At 41.4% G+C, this 24,039-nt stretch overlaps 1 protein-coding gene across 7 annotated transcripts in view; it reads right to left on the bottom strand.

Annotated features, from left to right (window-relative positions):
• Window positions 1–24,039, bottom strand: part of GRB10 (growth factor receptor bound protein 10) — a 152,286-nt gene that overhangs the window by 74,080 nt on the left and 54,167 nt on the right. For all 7 annotated transcript variants that reach the window (XM_072853007.1, XM_072853009.1, XM_072853011.1 and 4 more), the window contains exon 3: window positions 13,206–13,299. In XM_072853007.1, coding sequence (XP_072709108.1) covers window positions 13,206–13,299 — 94 coding nt within the window. The remainder of the gene's footprint in view (window positions 1–13,205; window positions 13,300–24,039) is intronic.

Genomic DNA, 24,039 nt, shown 5'->3' with positions numbered 1-24,039 from the left:
TCACAGATTTGAAACCACCAAGTACATAACTTAATAGTACGAAAGCGTTTCTTCTCTATCCCTTCTGTGTCAGATTTGTTGGCAGGGGGCTGAGTCCTCCTCTGTGTTTGTATGGCACAAACATCAAAAGGACTAATTTCAGGCTGGAGCCGAGACACACACAACGTTCAGCGTTAACCTCTTGAATTCACTGCCCTCACTCTATAGGTCTGCATGTTTGCCTGAAATACAAGGAAAGGTTGCTCACAACCAGTTCAGTAGAAACGATTCCACATTTCAACTATTTTTCCTGTCAAAATACCTGTATTTCTAGCCCAGTATAATAAGTGTCTAAGAATGCTTTTACTGCTGCATTTCATTTCACTTGTCAAACCAGAATAAACTTCCTTCGGAGAAAGTGGGTTTTTGCTATTACAAGTACATTAGGAAGTGTGCCAGCACAGCTGTACCACCAAACCCCTGGGAGACACCAGGCCCTGGGGAATGTAAATGGTCTGAGAACAGCCTACTCGAAAGGACATCTTTTTTCAGGGCAAAGTCATCAGCGCCGCGATCACCAAGTCCTCTTGCTCAAACACTCTCACTGTAAGAAAGGAGGCTTTCACCCCAGCCGTGCCGTCAACAAATTTCTCCCCGATAGTCTCATTTTGCCTTGGAGCCAACAATCTGCCAGATTCATCTCTAAACTTGCTCTTCAGAAAGAGATCTCTCTGTTTTGTATTTCACCAGCCTAACACGGCAGGAGACATGTATCCTGGCCCAAACAGCTCGGTGCTATTGCCATACGGAGGGAGGGTTGAGAGGTTTTTCTGTTTTGCTTTGTTTGGTCGGTTTTTTAAACAGAAGGTTTACAGAGATACACAATGGTGGAGAGATATTACCACAAACATGAATACTGTATTAGTAGACATCTTGGCTCCTACAGTAATGAAAATGAATTACATCTCTTTCAATAGTTTCACTTCAGCTACGTACTAAAACCATCTTAAAGAAACTCCATGGCTTTTCACCATGCTTTATGCCTCAAGTAGTTTTCCCTTATCTCATTATCCCACATTTAATGCCAATTTTTTTTTTTTAAACTAAGTGTTTCAACGTTAACTTGCAAGGCTGGTTACTGTTCTCAACTTTGATTTCAACCTCCATACGCACACAGAGAAAGCTTCAACTTAAGCTTAATTCACTGACCCCCTTCCTACTGTGAGTCAAGAATTATGCATCTTCAATCAAAGCACATTTATAGTACTTAGAAGCTGCATTATCTTTCACCACTTCCATGTCATACACTGCATACAAACAAGTCAATCTACAGAAAGGCTACCCACCATGTCAAAGTAACAGTCTATGGTTTACCCTATATATTAGGATACAATCTCACATACAGTATGTTCACATTTCAGTCTTGATTTCACTTCTTCAGAACTGGCTGTCAACTTAATACCATGAACAAAGTGGGACTTCACCTTCAAAAATAGCGTGCACACTACAAAGCAGATCTCAACCACATACTTGACAGAAGTTTTGCAATAGCAATATCCTCATTTCGCCGATGGGGAAAACATAGGTAGACAACTACAGTGATTTGTTTCATCCCATGTAACAGATAATTTGTTGAACGACTGCTTCTAAATCCTTGACCCACTCCACACAGCCCAGTGGCCAACGCCAGCAAGTATTTCCCAGCTCCTGATGGAGGGGTCATGGGCTTGGAGAGCCCATTGCTGCTTCTGTGCGCTCATGTGAAGAAACATACACTTAGCAGCGTCCTGCAACAATTTCTGTGGTCCAGTTTCATCAAAACCTTGGGCAAGTCCAATTATTCTGAGCAGCTTATAGCTGCCTGAGGTACAGATGGCTAACTAATAACACACGAGAGTCAGGTCTGCTGCTGCCATCATTAACTGCTATAGTTTGCAATTGCTCATTCGCAGATGAGCGTAAGAGTCTCTGTGCAACCCCCCAGCGCAGACTTCGGAGGTTCGATACTTCACGCAACTTGCAAAATGAGTAAAAAAGGAACTGTCCCCACCACGAAGACCCTGCTATCAATAAAGCAGGCAGCCAGCCTGAGGTCACTCGTTGCCTTCAAATCACCTTCTTTCAGTGAGGACTGCCTGTGGGTACAGGCAATACACTGCAGAGATGTAGGGCTTACAGAAAGAACCAGCATGCTGCTGTAATCAAAGCCTGTACCGTTTTACGCTGTTCTTGCTATCTTAAGTCTGACTTCAGTCATGAACCTTTAATCATTTTTTAAACATAGAAAATCATGTTGATACTTAAATAAACACAACTTTGCCACTAAGAAAGCCTACTTTCACATTCACCCAACACCACAGAAATTTATTAGCCAGGTATTCTTAGAGACATCCTTTTTTTTGGATATACCACAGTATATATTCTTCTTGACATAGCTAAGTTAAGCTATACTTGCTGATACAGACCATGAGCACATTCCAGTGCAACTTGTTTGTCTCGCTTAAAGGAAATACGTTCCCATGCTGGAAAAATCTTAAAATCCGCAGTCCTCAACTTCCCAGTCATCTAGCAGAACCAATCTCTTCTATAAACAGATTAGAAAAGGCATTGTTAAGAAAGATGATGTTTAAGCTATAACTTGAATTGGGCATTTTCCTCTCAGCTGTAAGATGTGTTACATCTTTATGTGACAATCCTGTTTTTCTAGTACGTAAGCGCCTGAAAATTGTTCTAATATGCAGAAAAGGATACTAAAACCTTAAACTAATTCTATACTTGTCCAGACTGCTTAACCTAAATTTGCTGTAATAGTGTCAGCCAACTTCTAAAATCCACTCAATTTTTAAGTACAAAGTCAACTTTTGTTTAGCATTTGTAATTCTTCCTCTAATTAAGACCAGCTAACAACTGAAAAGGGAGGGCACCAAGTTGTTGAATCGTAAGAAATCCTAAAGCAACAGAAGCCTTTGCCAGGAGAACTGCTGTATCACAAATATGCCCCATTTCACTCTTGTGAACGAGTCTTACCTCACCCTCGTTCTGCTTCTTACCCCTGGAAATGTTACAGATTTAGACGTTGCTTGTTTATTTTTTTATTTAATTATTTTTATTTTTTAAAAGAGGAGCAAAGTGAATTTCTGTATTCATTCCTAAGATGATAAAAGCTCTGCTTAGAGGATGGAGCTCATAAAAAGGTAAATTAACTTATATTTTGCTCCACCTGAGGCACTGGAAAGAAGAGACAGAAACCAAAGGTTAGGACACTTTTATCGTTAGGACAAACAATGGAAGGAAACCAAAGGCTGTACTGCCTGTTCTCCACCCTCTCACTACTTTGATAGAGACCAAAAATATAACCTTGAAGGTCAGCAGAAAACAAAAACCTAAAAATTGGATACACGTCTCTCAGAATTGTTTGCAGACGAGAGGGCTGCATTGTGTCAGCTATTAGAAATTATCTGCCATCACAAGAGAGATCAAAGGTGCGCAGCTGATCAGAGACAGGACACAAATCAGTTCAGTGTGCTTTAAATGGGGGTGGGAGTAACTCAGGGCTTTATCTGAAGGAGTTAAATGGGTTTCATTCGGGGCGGGGGGGGGGCGGATTATATCTAGTCCCAGCATTGCTAAATGTACCGGTGTACTAAGGCTGTTAAAAGGTTTCTTGCAAAGCTCAAGTCCAGCCAGTCTCAAGAATTCAGGGAGCAGTTTCTGGCATTACAACTGCCTCGACGTTGCCACACCACTGCTACCACACTCTTGGAAATAAGTTTCATAGGAAAAGGGGTCTGTTTCCCCCATCGCCTTCAGAAAGCACAGAGACATACAGTAACACTGTGTTCTTGATACAGATTTTACCAAAGTAGACAGATTTTAAAAAGAAAACAGCCCCCCCCCACCAGTCATAGTAATTTCAAACATTACGTGCATTGCAGATAAATGGCAATCAATTTCTTATCTATTTATAGGTTACACTCTTAAATGTCCGAATAAGCACAATAGCTTTATTTCAGACTTCAACACAATAGTCATGAAACCAGATTAGCACCCTAGAGCTCTCCATGTAATCAGATACTGAAAAGCAGTTCTCTCTCCATTAAAGCTGACCTTGCATAGTGTCATTGTACTTTTATCTCAAAAATTAGAGATACTTACACTTTCAAAAATATTCTTTTAAGCAGTATTTCATAACAGGCAGTATAGCTGCAGTCAGTATGGATTGTTTCAATCTTTAAATATACCCTTCCCCCTTACGTGTCTAACTGCTTTTGAAATTTAGGATTTGATTTTGCTTAAGGTGTCAGAACTTGCAGTTAATATTCTGATGCTGCAGAGACACTGTTTTTACTGAACAACTGCCATTGTTACGGCATGATTAAAAACTAGGCTACATAATAAATCAACTTTCCTAGCTGGAAAGCTCATTAGTACTGAGACTATTTAAGTGCCCACAGCCATGTTTTGACATTTGGCTATAACGCCTTCACTGAAAGGTTCAAAAGCTTCTTACATAAAGATAAATACACTTAAAACATGCTCCCTAACAGGGAAGAATATGCAGAAGCCAAGGACGTGCAGGAAGATGGTGGAGTGGCACTGGCAAGAATTCAACTCAGTCACGTTAAAAATGTCATCCAGAAGCTATCAAAAGAGCCCTCGCTGACAGTATTCATTTCCATCCTTCCGCTCTCTTAACATCTTGACAGTACAAATTTAGTCAGATTACAAAAGAAAACATAAAGGCAATAAAGTTATGCCAGAAAACATATGAGCTCATCCCAAGATCTTACAGTTAACTTGTATTGATTAAATTAGAAGAGGGCATTTCAGATCACTAAGCTCCATTATGGACCATTAACTCAAATGGAAGAAATAAGCCACCTAGGAGGCAGAGGACAACCCTAGACCACAAGTCTCCCCGTACCTGTCGGACAGTAAATAAATAGGTATATAAAGTAATAAAAAAACCCCTGGAATCTATTGCACTTGGCTGCTTTAGTGATCTGCTTACAGAAAGGATGGAGATGACGCAAGTTGCCAAGTAAATACATTTACAGTGGAGAGAGCGTGCTACCCATAGGATTTTGGACTTATTTACTCACAAAAGACATAAGAAAGCAAGAAACAAGCTCAGCTCCGGTGCTGGGAGAAGCACCTCATCACGAGTAGATACCGAGACACTGCCTTCCCTCTGGTACCTGAGTTTCCCCAAGCACACCATTTCCGACAGAAGCCTTGGGCTCAGGAGCCCCAAAGATGAAAAGCCCACACAAAGTCATCTCCATGAAGGACTCCCAGGTTGCTTTCCCCCAGGAGGCCTCTGACAGCCCAGGCAAGGTGCTGTTCCTCCCAAGCAATCACCGGCAAGGCTGTTGCATCAGGCTGCCAGCAGACAGGCGCTCGGCAAGTGGCCAGCTGCCCCGATGCAACTGGAGTAGCCGCACCAGCACAGAAAGTATTTGTGCCACCGATGACATCACCCCGCTGAGCTGATACACCTCTGGGGAAGCGTGCCAACAGTAAACAAATACATGATGTGAGCGTTTGCCTCCTGCTAACAGAGCAGACTCTTGTACTAGACTAATACGTATATGTGCCTACCTCGTGGCACCCCCGCCCCTCCCCGACCGCCCCCGAAGCGTGCCGTTTCACTCAGCCAGTTCTTGTGCGATAGCTGTGGCACAGAAGGGAAGTCTTCCACAAGACACCCAAGAGTGCATCCCCAGACAAGAAGAGAGGGCGTCCCTACGCTATCCCTTGCACGACCTAGCCAAAGGATGCAAAATGACGACTGCTCCAACACTTAGTCTTCGGTCTGCTTCAGCGGTAAGCAGGAAATGCACATCCTTTAATATTAAGGACAAAAGTGAATTAAAAAAGACATTTTATTTTACAATTTATATCACAGCATCTCCCTCTCCCTATTTGATTTGTGGTGGGTTTCTTAAAGAGTCATTGCTTTAGGCTTATACTAGTACTAAGCTAACTTGTTCTCCAATAGGTAACCCATAAGGGGTGAGGGAGGTAAATGCCCTCTTGCTCTGAGAAGGATCTGGAAAGAAGCAACAGAACCATACCACCCAGATGCCCAATTTACACCTTCCCCTCCCAAAGCCTTAGACAAGAATTTAACAACAACAACAATAAAGGAGCTCCTAACCACCCTAAATTCATGCCTTATGAATCTACTCCCCGCCGTCCTGTGGTAACTGGAGATACAAATCTTGAAAGAGAAGGTGGAAGAACACAATCCCTCTATCTTCAGTATGAAAAAAAACCAAAAACACTTTCTCAGACGTCATACATCCATACAGCTTCAGTGCCCGAGGGACAGGTATGGTGCGTCATGGACTATCTTGAGCAAGGAACGCAACGCCCCAGCCCAGCTCCATCTGCTCTCCCAGTGCAACCGCTCTGCCCCAGCAACCATCTCCCCTCCAACATGGCAAGAAGTTCATGACAAACATAACTTTACCATTTTTCCACAGGCCACACAACGAAATAGGCTTAAAATTTACTTTGACAGTCACATAAATAGGGAAGATTAATTTTTAATGTTGTAATACTTCTTGCTTTAGGCTTACTTTAAAATTCTCAATTTTTTCTACATCTCCACTTGTAAAACTTCCAATGAATAAAGGCCCCAAGGCAAACCATGTTACACCCTATACAACCAAGACAGAGGGCTCCTTCCCTGCACTGAATCCTACCTTGTCAGAGAAATTTACCCGAAGAACACACTGAATCCTGAGAGACCATAAACAGGATTAAAATCCCATGCTTGTCAACTATAAGATATTTGAGCTTTTTTTATTCATATCAGGTGGCTTCAAAGGAACACATTTAATTTTAAAGATCTCCAAAACTGAAGATTTGCAAAGCTGATACTAAAAAGTTGATATATGAAAAATAAAAGTTAAAAAAAAAAACAACCACAAAATAAAAAATACAATAAAAATAAAAGAAAATCCATCGGTCATCTGCAAATATGCTTCTCTGAACACGCACCATCTTAAACCATTTTTGGTCTGTTTCTTCTCTTTTCACTCATTTCACTCAATCTTCATTAGCAGCCTTATTATACACAGAATCTTCCTGCTAAACTCAATCAGTTGGTCTATTTTGTTGTCCTCTAGCTTGCTTCAGATCTCTGAGATTATCTGTACTAAACATCAATCTACTTTGCCTTCTCTTTTGATCTTTGTTTGTTTGTTTTGTTTTTTTTTTTCCCCAGAGTTCTGTCAGCCCAAGGGTTTGGGAACTCATATAATGAGGGAAGTTAAACTTCTACACAGCTATTACGGCTGCCCTCCTAGTAACTGTGCTAACAAGATTCATCACCAAATACAATGGAAGCCTTCTCCAAAACAAGACAAAGGTACTGTAATGAGCTAGGCAGGAAGCGGGGGCTCCGCTCTCTGCGTAAGGATAGTCAGCGTAAATCTTTTTGGCACTAATGGTGGGGTTTTTTTCTAAGGCTGGACAATGACAACAACATTTATACATGAATTCATGAATGTCTGGCAGCTTTTGGTATTGCCTCTGCAATACAAACAAGACTATCTGGTTTTCACTCTACTTTTTCTATTCAGTACCAGCTGGATTCTGCAAAGACATGGGTTAGTTCTGATACACCAAATAACCGACTCATCCCAGTGGGATCCCACAACTGAAGCATAACAGAAGTAGCACCGGCCGTTACTAAACACACTCCTCCTTAGCTACAGAACAAATAACAAAATTGCCTCAACCTCACATGCCTATCCTGAGGCAGATACAAAAGAAAAGATATTAAAAGCAAGTAACAGCAGCAGTGGTGGAGAAAAAGAGTGCTACAGAAGATTATTTCTCTGGGCTAAATCTTAGGCATCGTAATACTTCATCTAAGCCCATACTCATTCAAAAGTCTGTCTGTATTTACATGGGCTTGTATTTTTTGGATCCAGGCAGTGTGCTAGAAAGGTAGTTTCCACCACCGCTGACATTTACCATCTCTATAAAAGTTAATGTATTACTTACTAGCCAGCGAGTTACAGAAGAGCATCTACCTCAAGAGCAGGCTGCAGTGTGATGCAAGTTGGCAGCTGCTCTGGATCCCTCCAGTTTCAGCGGGAACAAATTGTCTGTACATACAGGCAGGAAACCTAATGGCAACTGATCCGCAACCACAGCATCTTCATCGTCTCACTATAGGCGAGATTTCCTACCACGATCAACCAAGACAGACCAAAGGATGAGCTGCTGTTGGCAAAGGACAGCTGTTGGCTAGAACAACTCATATCACCGTTTTCTTTCTGCTGCCAAAGCCATCTGGCTATGGAGACAGAGGTACCGCAATATTCGGCTCAGCATTATCTGTGAACTGCTGTGACAAAAAGCATCAAGTCCAACAGGAGCCGAGAGTGCCTCAGGAGAGGAAGGCCACATGCGAATGCATTAATAAAAGGAAGATAAATCTTTCACCACAGACCCATGGCAAAACACATTTGTATAGACACCGACAATCATCCCACAAGTACACACATACAGAAAGTGCCAGAATTGCATGTCTAATACTTCCACTAAAAGTCAAGATGATAGAATGCATCTTATTTATGCCTGGCTTCAAAGTCCTGAATAAGAGGTAGCTACACAACCTCAAAAAGTACATGTCAAGTACCAATAAAAGGTACTGCTCATAAACTTCATGGCCGCGACTGGAACTGGCACTATTTGCTGCTTGCTAGAAAAACAAACAGAAAAATGAGCTCCGAAACACGCCTCAACAAAGCAAAACCCAGAAGTACAGAGCAAAATGAGAAACAGCAGTAGCATGGCTGGCAGGTTAAACCCCCCTGAAGTCCCAGAGCAAACAACTTCAGTTGGGCTTACAGTTTTCTGTAGCATGGTGTATTTTGCTGTCACACTTCATATGGCAAGGCTGCTCCTAGGCAGCGCAGGGAAATCCATAGGACAGACTTGTCTTGCTACTGAGATACATTCAAGGTTACCTTTGGTGGCACCGCAGAGCACTGCGCTCAACCAAGAGGAACGGAGGCTGCACTGCCAGGGTGCCTGGGGAGGGAGGAGAACCAGCAGCATCCTTTGGGACGGGGCAGGGAGAACGAGTGCGGGAGCCCATCACCTCTACAAAAGGCCTCAAAATGGCATCTCCATGTGAATGCAAGTGTTTGGACTAAAATCACCACTGTGCTCCCCAGCTCTGCCCCTCACTACTGGATGGCTGTAGGCCAAACACTGTAGGCTACAGGCTGCAGAGGACCTGTCCTTGCAAAATATTAAACATTTGTGAGTGCTAAATCTTTTGCAAAGTGAGACGTGGCTGAGTAGGCTACAGTTTCCTTCATCTCCAGACTCTAGTCCTGATGGGGAAAAAAATTAGAAAAATAACAATACCTGTCCCATCCTAAGCATGCTCTCACTTCCTCTTTCTCTTGGTGTTTTTAAGGATGGTAAATAATTGTTTTGATTGTTTCTTAACCTCCTTCCTTAACTCTTCAGGAAATGCCACACAGTTTAGACATATTTTTCTTCTCCAAGCCTTGAGGCTTTACTACAGCTTCTAGAAGGACTGCTCAAGAAATACTTGACTTGCTGTTTATTAAATGCCAAATCCTGGCTGGCTACTGCTAACTTTCTATAACTTTCAGTAGGTAGCTGAAGCATATCTGTTCCTTTACATCAGTAAATATTAGTATCGTTCAGCTGGATGAAGCTCACTCTTTCCTACTGCATTTAATTTATGAAGTAGCTTTTGGGGAATAGAGGTAAGAAATCCTAGTTCCTGCTGTCTATGTTTAGTACCTTTACAAAATTTGCCTAACTAGCAGAATCACTGAAAAGTGAATACTAAATAATGGCTTAGATATAAAAATACTTATTGTTAAAGCAAGCGAGTTGGTCAGCATACCTACACATAAGCAGTTACTGAACTATTTCTAGGAAAAAATACTATTCCATCTGCACTCAGGTTTTTACCTGCCTATTTTGAAGACTCCTTACTTTACAAAAAGTATTCTCTGCTCCTCAATCTTTACCAGATATTCTTTTAAAATAAAAAGCTGAACAGTTATAAAGCATCTGCTTGTGTAAGAAGAGTGATTCAGCAGGAAACATGTACTTGAAATACCCTTCACAAGAAAGAGCTTATTCACGCAGGGACAGTTGGCAGGGATATCTCAGTCTTGTGTTGAAGGGATTCAGATGCCTGGGAGGAAGCTAATCACCATTTTTATAGGCCGTGGAAAGCAGGGTCTGGTTCAGAATTGCAAGTGCTTGTACCAAAGCTCTCCCAGTGAAAAGCAAAGGGCTATAAGTTAATGTTCAACAGAAACTGGCAAATCTGCTGCACTGACTGAGCAACATGGTCAGGCATGAATTGGAAGTGTATACATAAAATAACATAATAAGTACGGTTGCTCAGAGTTCAGCTGCAGCATTTAAGGCACAGCACACTAAAGGGAAAAAGGCAGGGAGCACCCAACACATGAAATATTTTAGCCAATTCTAATCCTTCCACAATTTCTGCTCAGATTAAGTATATATTGAACCAGCTTTCTTGCAAGCCTATCAGTTTTCCTTAAAAGTCTTGCGAAACACAGGAATAAAAGGTTTAGATCTGCTAGTTGGTATAAGCTGAAGTCAGCAAGTAACGTTGTATATAACTGGAAGCAAAATTTGCCAGTCTGTTGCAAATATCTTTATCATCAGCATAATCAAGACATACCACCAAACATATTAATTTATTAAATGCAAACAGTGGTCCTGCAAGTTACTTCTGGACACAGGTTTACTCTAAGTTTTTCACTGAAGTCAGTGCCAGCAAAGCTTTAATAGAAATTAATGGATAACACAGTTCAGTGTAAGGGTAAAAAAACAAAGCAAACAGCTGCCACAAAACTTAAAAACCCACTTTATGTTAATAATCTAGTCTTCCTATTTATTGTGCGACTAATATGACTACATCAGAGATAGTTCAGACGATCTCACAACTCCCTGTGAAGCTCCATGTTTTATTTTTTTATGTACTATTCATTAATCAGTTACTGGAATACGTGGCAGCTCTTAAAATACTTGTACTTTCAAGTTATCGGACAAGAATGTGTATTTCATATGCTATGAAAGAGGGTAGACGCTCAAACTTGGAGAGAACAAACACACAAGGCATGACATAGCATCATGCTTACAGCCACTTCCGCTTCCAAAAAAATACTGAAGCAGCAGGTATCATGCCTGCAAGGCATGCTGCTTCCCTCCAACACTGCAAAAAGGTGCTACATGTGCTACAGCCCAGAGCAGCGCTGGAGGCCACCACTGGGCATTCAGGTTTCAATTCTTAATCCACGCCACTTAACGTGGCAGCATTTCATGGTCACAGGGGTAGGCAAGATTAATAATGTGCTAAATACCTACTTCAGCAACAAAATCAGGAAGATTTTAGAAATACCAGATCTGATTGCTGTCAGTCAGCTGATGTAGAAAAAAAATCCCCAAACAATTTGTGGGTGCAAAAGTGATCTTTACTTCAGAAAGTATTGGGAAAAATGTTAACTGGGTCTTGCTTAGAAACAGACATTGAACTGCCAGTACCGCCTATGCAAAGCATTCTCTTTAAAGATAGCTCTTTGTAAATTAATTTGGACCAGTTTGCATACAGACATTTGTCTCAAAGTGGCTGAGGCAGAGCCACACACCAGGTGACGCTGTGTGGATCCTTCTGCAGTACTACAATATTGATAGAGGACAAGAAGGATCTGAAGAGGAAGAAGGAAAATGTCAGGCTGCAAAGCTGGCATTTTATCATCAAAATGCAGAATTACCTATCCAATAAATGTTCAGACTTCATAAGCAGCAGCCACACATACTTTAATGCATGAACTTAGACCACACAGGATGTGTTCCCCCCAAAAATCCCTTGATTAAAGGGGGATATTTCCAAATACCTTCAGAAGTCATCACCTATATAGATCTGTTCCAGGATTTGCGCATCCCAAGGTAGGTGAAATTAATGTAACAGTACCATTCTAATATGAATGAAAAATGGCATTTATAAACTCTGTGCTGTATGCATGCAAGCATGCCACAACACACTGCCTGTGCTACTAGAAGTTTTAGATTGGATAACATGGCAACCTGTTATCTTCTCTTTTCAATTGAAAGCAAAGCTTTAAAAAACTGGAAGACTTGGGGCACAGGGAGGGGAATAAATTAAAATACAATCCTCGTTACATTCTAGGACTTCTTTGTGAAACTTAAATAGTCTTGAGGATCTACAAGTCATGAAATTCCAGTCTTGCTGCCCTTGGCAAACAAAAGAAGCTGGATTTTTTTAAAGGAAAAGTTAAGCATGTCATAGTTGGCAAATATTTTAAGTAATATGTTCATGACCTTTTTTGTTTCAATAGCCTTGTGCTGACTGCGAAACTATTAGCTGTTGCACTGAAGAAACAACATTTGAAGATGATCTTCAAGGACTTGGTTCCAAATTAAGCCATCAGGAACCCTGAGGGTAAGGGGGTTCACTGGTTAAGACAGCACTCTATTATTAATTATTTCAAAGCCAAAAAAAACAAAGCTGAGCTAAAAAGTCCCTGCTATAATAGTAACTGTCTTTTTTTAGGTATCTGAACAGACAGAAATTGGCAAAGAAAGACTTCTAAGATTTATTTTAACTTTTTATGTATGGTCCTGTTGTATTACAGAAGCTAAACTATTGCACCAGCATTACAACATCTAGTTCAGGACTTTCTTTCCCCGAATGAGCTGATTTCTGTCATGCAAAGCAAGTAAACATACTTTTCTTTTCTCCTATTGCAAAAGTTGAGCCAGAGCCCTGAACCCTTCTTATGGCAATCAAAGATTTTTTAAATGCAACTTTAACTTACAAATGTTGAATTCAATTTCAGTATGTTCAATTTCAAAATGTTGAAATTGAATTCAATTTCAGTACTTCCCTCCTCCCCCCTCCTAAAAACAGGAGAATATCCCTGAGACCCAGGCTAGCAATCCCAGTTTGGGCTACAAGGCTTGAGATGCACCACAAGTTCTTCATCATCTTCATCCATAGCTCAAAGGACAGTTGTGATAAAAAAACCAATTTCTTCAGCTCTCCTCCTCCAACCATCCAGAACTTTTTTCTTTTAATGAGAAGGAGAAATGGCAACATGGAGGCAAAACCATCTCTGCATTCCCCTGAGCGGCCTGGATTCCCATCCACTGTTCCCTACCTTGGTGATTCAGGGAGATGCGGTTAGATGGTTCTTGGAAACCCGGTTCCACCAGATCCCGCCGACCGTGAGCTGAAGTCTGATCTACATTGTCCTAAAAACAGAAGAGCAGAAAATCTTATCAAAACCAGGCATTCTGTACTCCCTGTAAACTACATTGCACAGAGCCAAACCACTGATACAAAAAAAACAAAAAAAAATCCCTGCCATACCTCTGAAAGGAGAGAGCAATGTCAGAGAAGGGGGAGGGGAAGATTATAGAGGGACACTAGACTGTCACATTAATACATGTGGCATGAATACAGAATCAATGACTATGCCATTGGCTCATCTGTACATCAGTTTGCATTTCAAACTGGGAAATAGTGATGTAAATGCACTTCCTAGTTTAACAAAACTTTCTTCTTGCATCAAATTATGCAGAGGCTAGGGCTTTGTTTTCTTTAATTCCAAGTCTGTGGCTTAGGGGTTTGTAACTAATTAACTGGACTGAAACAGATTCAGTAGTGAACTACTAAACCTCAAGAGGAATCAGAAGTTCAGTTTAGATAAACATCCGTGGCTCTGGATGCCAACCTGGGTTGGTTGGGTGTTGTTTTTTTTTTTTTTCATACTAGAACTCTCACAAGATCAGGTTTCAAGAAGTTTTAACACAGACTGAATTTGGCTAAGTCTAAAATACCACAGTTTCTCACAGATCTTGCCAAAGACGACGGCTTGGAAAAAGCCAGAAATTTAAATATAAACAAAAAATAAGAAAAGCAAGATAAGTTGCATTGCATTTTAGAAGCATGAGAAGGAAATTTAGAGCAGATACAGTTTTACAAAGTTGGCATACCTTTGCATGGACCAGTTAAGGGTGGGTATGGAAAAACAGAAGCAGGTGCATAAAGTTGACTGCATAGATCTATCACCAACCATAAGCTGCTGCAGGGATATACGTGACTGTATACATGTTCCTGCTGTGCCCAAAGTGTGGGATAAATACACAATGGCATGACCCACATTTATGTCAAAACATAGGAACCACCTTCATGGCAAATGACGTTGTAATTATGGCAGAGAAATAACATGCACACAGTGAGCGGCAATTTAACTGTGCAATGGTGAGCTCTCAGCCCAACATTTCCAGTTTACAGAATATAAGCTAATGCTCAAAAACATAACGGATGTAGTGTTTGGGGATAAGAACTGTATATAGTTATAGAGGATATGAAATGAATTATATTATCTCTTCTTCAGAGAGACTGTCTCTGCAAATACTTGAGCTTTGATTCAAGTAGTCAAGCACCGGTCTTGAGTGCCTTCACCATCAGGGATCAATTCAGGAACCCACAGGCGTTTATAAGGCAAGAACTGCCAACAGCGGTATGACTAAGGAAAGTTTTTACAAGTAAACAATATATGATACGATACATATGGCATCCCTCTATCTATGCCAGATACAACTGGGACCACTCAGAGTTCTGCCTCCGAATTGGCTACCTCCCCTTAGAGCTCTTTACATCCTTGCCACTGATTTTCACGACACTGGCTGTGTTTTCTGAGCCACATCTAGCTAATCTTACAAATTTTTGTAGTTACTTCTTCGGAATAATAATAATAATAATAATAAAATCAGACCTCCTGTCAGCATGACTGTATTTGTTCTTACTTTCTTGAAAGACGACAATATTTGTTAGCTCTTTCACTGGAGCTAACTGAATGCATATTAGGAACAAGCAACTCATGAGCTCCTGCCTCTGTCAAATCCCTTGCAACCGCAGGGTATCGCATCCTAACATTATTACCGCTTTTGGAGCGCTAGTCGTTTTCACTGGATGTATCTCATTTTCTCTGGGATACCACACAGCCAGCACTGACCTGGCCCACAACATCTCCATTTTAAATGTCAGGCAGGAAATTTGGGACTTGCAGCATGAGAAGGCCACTGCAGGAAGCAGAAAGCACATACAAAATGAAGAGTCTGCTCCCCGGAAAGTTTAGCATAATTCTTTCAAAGGCTCCAAGGACAACAGGGGGGAGGAGATGTTTACCTAGGAAAAGTTTCAGTCAAAACTTAAAGCTGAAGTCAATTGCTCTCAAGTTGAGAGGTGAACATCGCAGGCATGAAGAACAAAGCAGCATCCTTCCTCCTAGTGCATTGCTTTCCGTGTGTGGTTCCCCCCATGCAATTCAACATCACGTATTTTTATCGGGTAGCTAAAACTCCACTGATGCAGTTTTGCAGAGTTAGTTCCACTTCCTGGGAACGAGTCTGGACATCTGACACGTGGATGCAGTTGCATATTGCCTCTCGACTGGGAAGAGCAACAGAGCATCCCAACAGAAGTGAAAGGTGGAACAGGAAAACCAGTTGTAAGCTATTTATTACACACCTAAATGTGTTTTCAGTGGTCCCAAGACATAAAAGTCCCTAGTGGAAGGCAAGATTTGTGCAGTACTATGTAGTAACATGTGGCCATGTAGATGTAGTAACAGTAGATGTGGCCAAGATGCATCTTCTTACCTTTGGGTTTCCCACAGCAGTAACACACAAACACTTAACCGAGAAGACCTTTTTTCAGGCTTACAGCTGGCTGCAAGCCCATAACTCTTCAATTAAAACAGATTTATTTTTTTTTTTAACTAGCAATTGCCAATAATTTACAGGAATAGGATTCATCCTCTCTGGAATCACCTTACAGCTGTACCAGAAGATGCTGAGAACCACAGGCCTCATTCACAAAGCTTCAGCCAAAGTCATGGTAAGATACATCAAAGTTTTCAGAAGCAGAGGTTTGAATGACTAATGATTGCTGGTGCTGCCCTTACAAAGCTGATACCCCTGCCTGTTTCATCAGGTGCAAACCCAGGAGAAGTCTGCAGACTTCTCCTGCAGCTTGAGCAAAGCGTGGAACCAAAGGTTTCCTCCGGGCCCTGAGTGCCAGCACAACCCAGGTGCTAAAGCAAAGCAACAGACGTGCATAAACAAAGCCACACCTGTTAAAGCAATGCGGTCAGGAGAGGAGAAAAGGTAAGGGCGGTGCGATTTAAAGAGCTCAGGGTAGTTTCACATGACCCTCCAGAATCTGGTTGTGTCCGTTGTGCACAGACAAACAGTGGCACTTGGCCAGCTGCAGCAGAGATCAGACAGACACTGGAACAAAGTTAAAAGAAGAAAGGGGGAGGAAAAAAAAAAAAAAGTTATATAATTCCTCCATGCCAGCGGCCTGGTTGTCGGGCTCCAGCTCGGGGCCATGGCCGAGGCCCTCAGCAAGGTGGGCACCTGCTTTGGTCCATCACCATACCCCCCGCTGCTGCTGCTGCTGAAACCAGGCTCCCGGTAAGTCATGTGTTTGCTCCATGTTTTAATCCCCAGCTCTCCCTCCTCTTTCAATAAATGCTCTCAATATGAAATTAAAGCATGTTACTTAACTTACTGTACCATCCAGCTATTGTAGTATTTTTAGAAGCTAGCTGAGCATTAGCCCTTGCTGACTTGTTTGCATGTACTATTTTCTCTGTCAGTCAGCATCTGCGACCAAGGATGACTTAATCGAGTGACTAGCATGAGTGCTAGAAGGATCTGAAGCAGGGTTCATTTTTTAGAGTCCTTTAAAGCATTAGCATTTCACACAGCCAAACATACCGTCATTACAGGTTAGATTTCAGTGTCCTTTTGCAAACCTATATTGCACGACGCAAAATGCGACATGCTTGCATCGCATTAAGAGGCAAAGTCCACTCACAGACAGTGTTATCTCTACACATCAGTAACCAGGACAATCTGAATTTATTCTTCAATCTATAATCAAGCCTTTCAAGTCGCACTCCAACTATGACATATGATGTTTGCCGCTGTTTGTGATAACTGAAATGCTTATCATGCTATCAAAGAAAACGTTAAATCTGGTCTTTTAATCAGAGAATCAGACAGCCATATACCATAGCAGCTCTGCTGTCTGCACACGTGCTCTTTAATCACTTCTTCGGCTCCAAGTGCTACTGTTCCCACCTGCAGTTTAGCTCAGAAGAGTATTTATCAGTACGAGACAGCATTACTAGGCTGACCAGCACATTGCTACTACTCTATTGCTGCTTCTGTCATCCTGGTTCCCTCAGCAAAGGTTATCCAGTCAGTCATTCAGGTTAATCCTACAGGTGAATAGGGCTTAGAGATGAGAGGAAGCAGATTCGAAAATACAAATAATAAAGTATCATCTATACTTCCCACCCCCCTCTTTGCAAAAAAAGGGGCCTGACATTAGCAGAGACAGAGTAGCTTTCTTGAGAGGTCTGGAAATCCCCTTTTACTGAAGGCTTCAACTTTTTCTGACTAGCAGTCACTGGAAGTTTACGAGATGAAGGAAGGCTACAAGTGGTAGCACAGCTTCTCGGAAGCTCCTGGGAGCATGGCCAGTCCAAGGACGTCCAGACCACCAAGATGACAGTCCCTGGTTTTGGATTTACTGTAGCTGTCTGCAAACCCACACAGCCATACCCCTGAACAAAAGGTTCAATTGAGCAAGAGTCACGCGTACTCATGCCAGCAGTCCCACAGCGACAAATTAAGATCATGACATACTTCTGATGTTTGTACACCATCCAGCACAACAGAAAGTCAAGCCAGGCGTGCTGACGGGTCCCACTGTGGTTTAGGAGCCTCTTAAAGCAGATACACCTCTGTTTGCACAGAGGCACTCCTGCCGCGCCAGGAGCTCGCTGCCTACCTGGCAGTGCTACTTTATCACACCAAGGTAGATGTCCTAAAACTAGTCGAGCGTAAAGAGAAAATTAGCCATGTCATTACTTGAGCCACCTTAGCTTTACTCTGTTCAGGCAACTTGTGTAAAGCAAAATGAAGTACCTTCTGCTAGCACAGACTGAGGAAACTACTGCAAAGTGTTCAAGTGTAAGTGGTTTCTAAAAAAGGCAATTATTAAAATTTGCTTAAGAGGCGTCCACCAAGGGCTCTGAAAGAGTGGACACAGCTCCAGGCTCCAGAAGCAGGAAGGGGATACTTAGAGAAATTACACTCTCTCTTTGTACCTGCAACTTGTTGCTCTTAGATGAAGGACACAGAGGTAGATGAACATTTCTTTAGCTGACCCAGTATGGTCATCCTTAACATGCTTCTGGAGTTTCTTTAGGCAATAAGGCAGCATTTCTTCTGAGGACCGCTTCATGTGATTCTTCATTTCCCAAACAAAAGACTATTTGCATTTATGTAAAGTAACTTTCTGCATTGTTTTCTAAGCTATGCTGCTTCTTTATATCATGATTTTGCAGCTTTGGTTCACTTAAAGTATCAAATGTACAAGGAGGAGAATAGACTCAACTATGGTAAGTGCCGAGTAGCCAGCTATTAATCTAAGTAAACTTTCCTATAGCTTACTGGTATCCGCAGCCATCCACAGAGTTTCTGTTCTGTCACTCAATTTTACTCTTAGCCCTGTGAAGGCAAACTCATAGTCTATTACACGAAGAAATCCACCTGACAGATCCAGACAAATGTTCAAGCTTTAATCCAAACTCCACAGTCTAGATCAATTAGTAATGCATATGATGCTCCTTTCTTAAAAGATTTAAGTCACTGGGCTTCTTAGTGGCTAAATAGAGCAGCACAGTCCCCTACCAGATAGCTCTTTGGCACAACATATTTTCAGCCTGCTGACACCCCAGAGCTTGAGGAAATTTGTCCCATGTACAGGCATGAGGGAAGAGCAAAGGTCTTGGGTTTGTCCAAAGTCAATGCTTTGCAAATGATTCCAAGTTTGCTCAAACACAGTTCATATTTTTTACCATGTTCTACCAGAGCTCCAATCACATCTTCCCTGGGCCAGTGCTTAACGCGTCATAGGAATAAAGAAAAAACAGGCTTTGCACACTAGGCAAAAAACTTTAAAGCGCATTCTCAGACAACCCACATATTACATAATTAAAGACCTGTAACTAGGTTTCCTGCCTCTTAACTATAGTCATTTGACTAGGTAAGAGCCAAGTGAAAGGCTCAGTAAGTCAACAGAGTAACTGTGAACCTAGAATTTTAGCATTCCCATTGCTAAGAGAGCTTGTACAAACAAGGGCTTAAAATAAAGCCACTTAGCTTTGTCAAAAGTCAGGCTCTCTCTCCTGAAGTAGCAAAGCCACTAACTGCAGGAATCCTTCTGATTTTGCAGTACTGGCTGTCAAGACTGAGAGCGATAACCCTAGAGCCCAGGAACAAACAAGCCCAGCTTGGGATTACAGGAGTAGCAAAGGCAGCAGCACATTCCTCCCGACACACTACAGCACCTCCAAACCTCAGTGCCGCAAATCACCAAAAACATGCGATAACCTGGCAGGGTGCACAGATCTGTTGCTATCCACACATTCATACAACCCTCAGCAGACTTACCAGCCCACCATGCAACATATACAATAGCTACAAGAAACACAACATACCAGGAATTAGCAAAGAAAAAAGGAAAATGAGAGAGACTAACAGACAAGACAGACCTGCGTCCGTGGTCTATGTCTCTGCAGTGGCAGGGAATTTGTTAAATGAATCACAGGAATTATATTACATCCCATGATACAGGGGAAGGCAGAAAGGCTTGCCAGTCTGACCTTGGAGGAACTTCTCTCCCGACCCCTATCTGGGTTTCAAAAACCCACTGACCAGAAGGTCCTTCAATTCAGCAAAAAACTGGGTGTTTGGACCCTATTGTCAACACTGAAACCCCATAGTGTGCGTGCCCCAAGTCAGTGAAGTGTTCCTTCTCCTACACCAAGAAAAAAAGCTTTCTTAAATACATGGACTGATATAGTTATACAATATACTGCTATAGCTGAGCCAGAAAGTTATTTTTCTGAAGGTGTTTCAGATTTATTTTAAGGAGTATTACCAGCTATGTGACTTGTCATTACCTGCATTGCAGCTGCTACCAGGGCAGTATTATTTCACACCAAAAACTACTGTTACCTACTAGCCAGCTTCGTCTTTTTTTTAAAAAAAAAAAAAAAAAAAAGTGGCTCTTCGGCCCCCCAGGAAATAAATAAATAAAATCTTATCTGGCAAGAGCTGGACCATGATTAGCAACCTTCAACAGTATCTGGTAGCAGCAGTTTATTCGTAAAAGGCTTTTCTCCAGTAAGGCAGGAGTGAGCATACCACGTTAGCTAACAGCTTCAGCAATGCACTTCTACAGCACGCATACACACTAGCATTACAGATTCAGCTTCCCTAGGCTGGTCTTTGCAAAACTTGCATTATCAGGGTTTTCAACACTACCGAACTCAGAATTTGGCAAGAAACACGTCAAATTAAATTTCTCTCACTAGATGCAGTCCTCTCTCAGTAGAAACTAACTGCTTCTGCAAGAATTTAGCTGTCTCCCCGTACTCTGTACAGAGAAAATGGTAGTCTATTCCACCATGTGCACTTTTTGGACCAGACTGCCATTTATTATGGTAGAAGAAAATTCAATGCATCATGGTTGCTGTCTTTTAATCAGATAGCAAGGAGGGAATCCAACTGACAGGCTTAGAAATGCTAAAAGCTTTGTTCTATTTTTAATGAGACTAAAACCACTGTGGCTGTTAGAGACAGTTTACATAGTTTACAGCTAAAATAAAGTCTTGAAATACAGAAAAGAAACAAATGCACAAGGTTCTCAGTGAAAGCAACCACTTCTTAGAGCTGTCTTAAGCTAGAAAGCACTTACAACAATGAAGCAGTTACTTTCTGATAAAGTGTCTTTTTGCTTCTTTTTTAAAAACATAAACTAGGTTCCTTTTCATTTCTAACAAAACACCACTGAATAAATGAAGTTTATATTAGGATATTCTTCATAGTAGAAAATTACATGTTTATATGGAAATTCTGTTTCTTCTGCTGGTGCCCATAGATCCTGATAATATATCTTTAGCTTGTACTTAATTCTAAGTTAGCCTTACCTCCAAAGCAAATCACTCTCACGGGCAAGGGACTGCCACTGACAAAGCTACCAAAACCCTAATTTACTGCATGTTCCAAGCTCTTTGGGTTTGCTCAATACTGACTCCACCAATAAAGTCCCTGAAAAATCTGTTTTCTGTGAGAGATAATTGTATTTACCAATAGGAATTAAACAGAAAAGTTATGTTTTGTTACCCTGAGAGAGTATAAACTAAAGTAGTAGTCATATTCCTCTTCTTTTTAAAGAGGCTTTCAGTGAGATTTTGCATCATTGTCTTATCAAAGAACTGATACTTAGACTACACTACTTAAATCGCGTTAAAAGCACAACAAGGCTCTAATGAACTTAGCAGTCCATACGTGTTAACTACTATACTGGAGGGTGCTCACACAATCTAAGGGAGTAATGCAACCCATAATGATGTTGTTGCTCGTAAGACCTTTAGCCTACTCAAGAATCCTTACCAGGGTCACCTTCTATGTTTTGTCCAAGTTTCTGAAGTGCATGGTCAGACTGTATTACTTCCTCATCAGAAAGATGAAAAGAAATATAATGGGAATATCTGTACTACCCAGGTGCTATGGAAAATTTCAGTGTGCCACACACCTGCTAACACACCTGTCCATTCTGAGAAAGCGTCTTCAAAATTATTTTCTTTTAGCTTGCACTAAAAAGAAAGATCTCCACATGTTCTTTCGGGGGAAGTTGTAACACACAGAAAGAAGGTACAGGATATTTGATCCTTTTCAACCCACTGCCCTCCCCACGCTCAGACCTGTGAAATACAAGGTAGCTCGTCTGTTCTACTTGGCATCAAACCTACTAGAGCTCCGGTTATAGCAGCACTGCTGGCCAGCTGCTTCCAAGAACACTGGCTTTGGGAGTCAGGTTTTGCCAGCACCCTTGCACTGAGTGGATGGGAGACATTCGGCGAACCGCCTTGGACAGTCTGTCCCAGCGCAGGCTAATGATGCCCCGCATTAACCTTGGAAGGCTCAATGCTTGGAAGGGTGACCTGGTGGACTCCGGGATCTGGCACTGCAGCAACACATTTGTGTGTCTCAGGCCAGGGGAGGGAGGAGAGAAAAGAAGATGCTACCTAGCGTTGCAGGAACCACTATTTCCATACAAGTGCATTCTCTTTAAGAATAGATATTCAAATCTCTGTGCTTTGGGAAGCAGCAACCACAGCCAGATAACCTAAATTACATTTAAGTGTATGCAGCCCTGAAAACTCAAGACTGATGAAACTCTAACAAAGGAATGAAAGTAGCATGAAACACAAAGCAAAGGAGTTTATCTAATCGGAATGTGTGCCTGCTTTCCCCTTTTGTCTTCTTGATGGTTCAGGTTCAAACTGAGGGTTTGAATGGGCCGACAGATGAAGATGATTCTTCACAGCCCTCGACAGAGCTGATAAAATGATAAACCTCCCATGGGGCAAGAGCCACTGTGCTCACACAGACCATTAAAATTCACCGGATGCCAGTGAGCAAAGTAAATCTCAGATTGCTAATGAAATTATTCTTCAGGTCTTCAAACTGAAAATCTGATGAATTTCAAGTGTCATGCTGAACAACTTCATACAAGACTACTTTGCTATCCTTACTTGCTTCAACTACCAGCAATATCGACCTTATCTCTCTACTTTCTAGCCAATTTGCTCAATTGCTGCAATTTAGGGTGTGCTTGATGCCCCTCCCCTCCTTCCCTGAAGAGTGATCCTTGGCACTAGATAAGTAATTAACTAGGTCTAGAAATGGCTGTCCCATCTGATCAAACCTATGATCCTAATTATACTGACCACACACACCTTTCTGCTTAGATAAAGAACTGTTTACCTGTTACATGGTGCAATCTGCCCCAGAACTAATTACCCACCTCAGACAAGGACATCTATAGTTCAGGTGACTTGCTTTCAGTTAGACACAGAACTAACTCTTTACACATCTCCGGAACAGCAAGCTTTACCAAAAAGAAGGTTTTTAAGAATCTCAGATATGGGGTAAAGATTTATACACCTCAGTTGACAGCTCCATACCTTATTAAAAAAACCCCACAGAAACCACAGACACATCTCTAAAGCACAACAATCATGCCTTTCATGATTAAGGACCCAGCATCAGATCTTTTATTGGAACAGACTGTTGTGCTCTCCCCTAACCGAACGGCAGGGTTCCACTCTCTCAGAGCAAATCAGTAATGTAATTTATACAAAGAAAATGAGGGAGTGTAAGAAATAGTCTACAATATATGGGTACTTTAAAAAAAAAAAATAGTTATTTTGTACTGCTTACATTGCAGTAATAGGTTACTTTGCAAGCCCTCAGAAAAAACAACACCACACCATTACCAATAAAACAAGAGGCCTTTATTTCTGCATTTCTTTCTTTAATCATGTTCAAATCTCATTTGACCTTCAGTTTTAAGGAAGTCACATCACTGCACCTTTCACACTGATGTTCAAAAGTTTTCCTAAAAAAATATAAAAAGTAAAAAAAAAAAATCCTCCACTGTGATGCTCTATTAGTCATTGCCCCCAAATGTTAGCAACAGTTGGACAATATTTCTAATATAAACTATACTGCAGTGCTGCCTACGTACAAATTGTCAATTCACAACAGTTGGAAAGAAAACAAAACAAAAATTAAGCTAAGAGTAACAACAGGGGTCATCCTGGATATTTCAGTGCACTAGTGTCCTATCCCCCTTTTTCAAAATGAAAGAAACTTGCGGTATTTCCTACATCTTCAGAGTCCTTATCAGAATATGAAAAAGAAGTAACTAGTTCGACTGTATTAAAATCCGAGCACTCAAAGGTACTTTTTAGCCTGAGAACTTCTCTCGGTGCTCTGGATACTTTACCTATCTCTGTCTGATTTTCAAAAATCTAGGTACGATATGAAATGTGC

The sequence above is a fragment of the Ciconia boyciana genome, chromosome 2 (genome assembly GCF_034638445.1).
Source record: "Ciconia boyciana chromosome 2, ASM3463844v1, whole genome shotgun sequence".
NCBI classification, from domain to species: Eukaryota; Metazoa; Chordata; class Aves; order Ciconiiformes; family Ciconiidae; genus Ciconia; species Ciconia boyciana.
The sequence above is the reverse complement of the archived record's forward strand: the minus strand, read 5'-3'. Positions and strand labels throughout refer to the sequence as shown.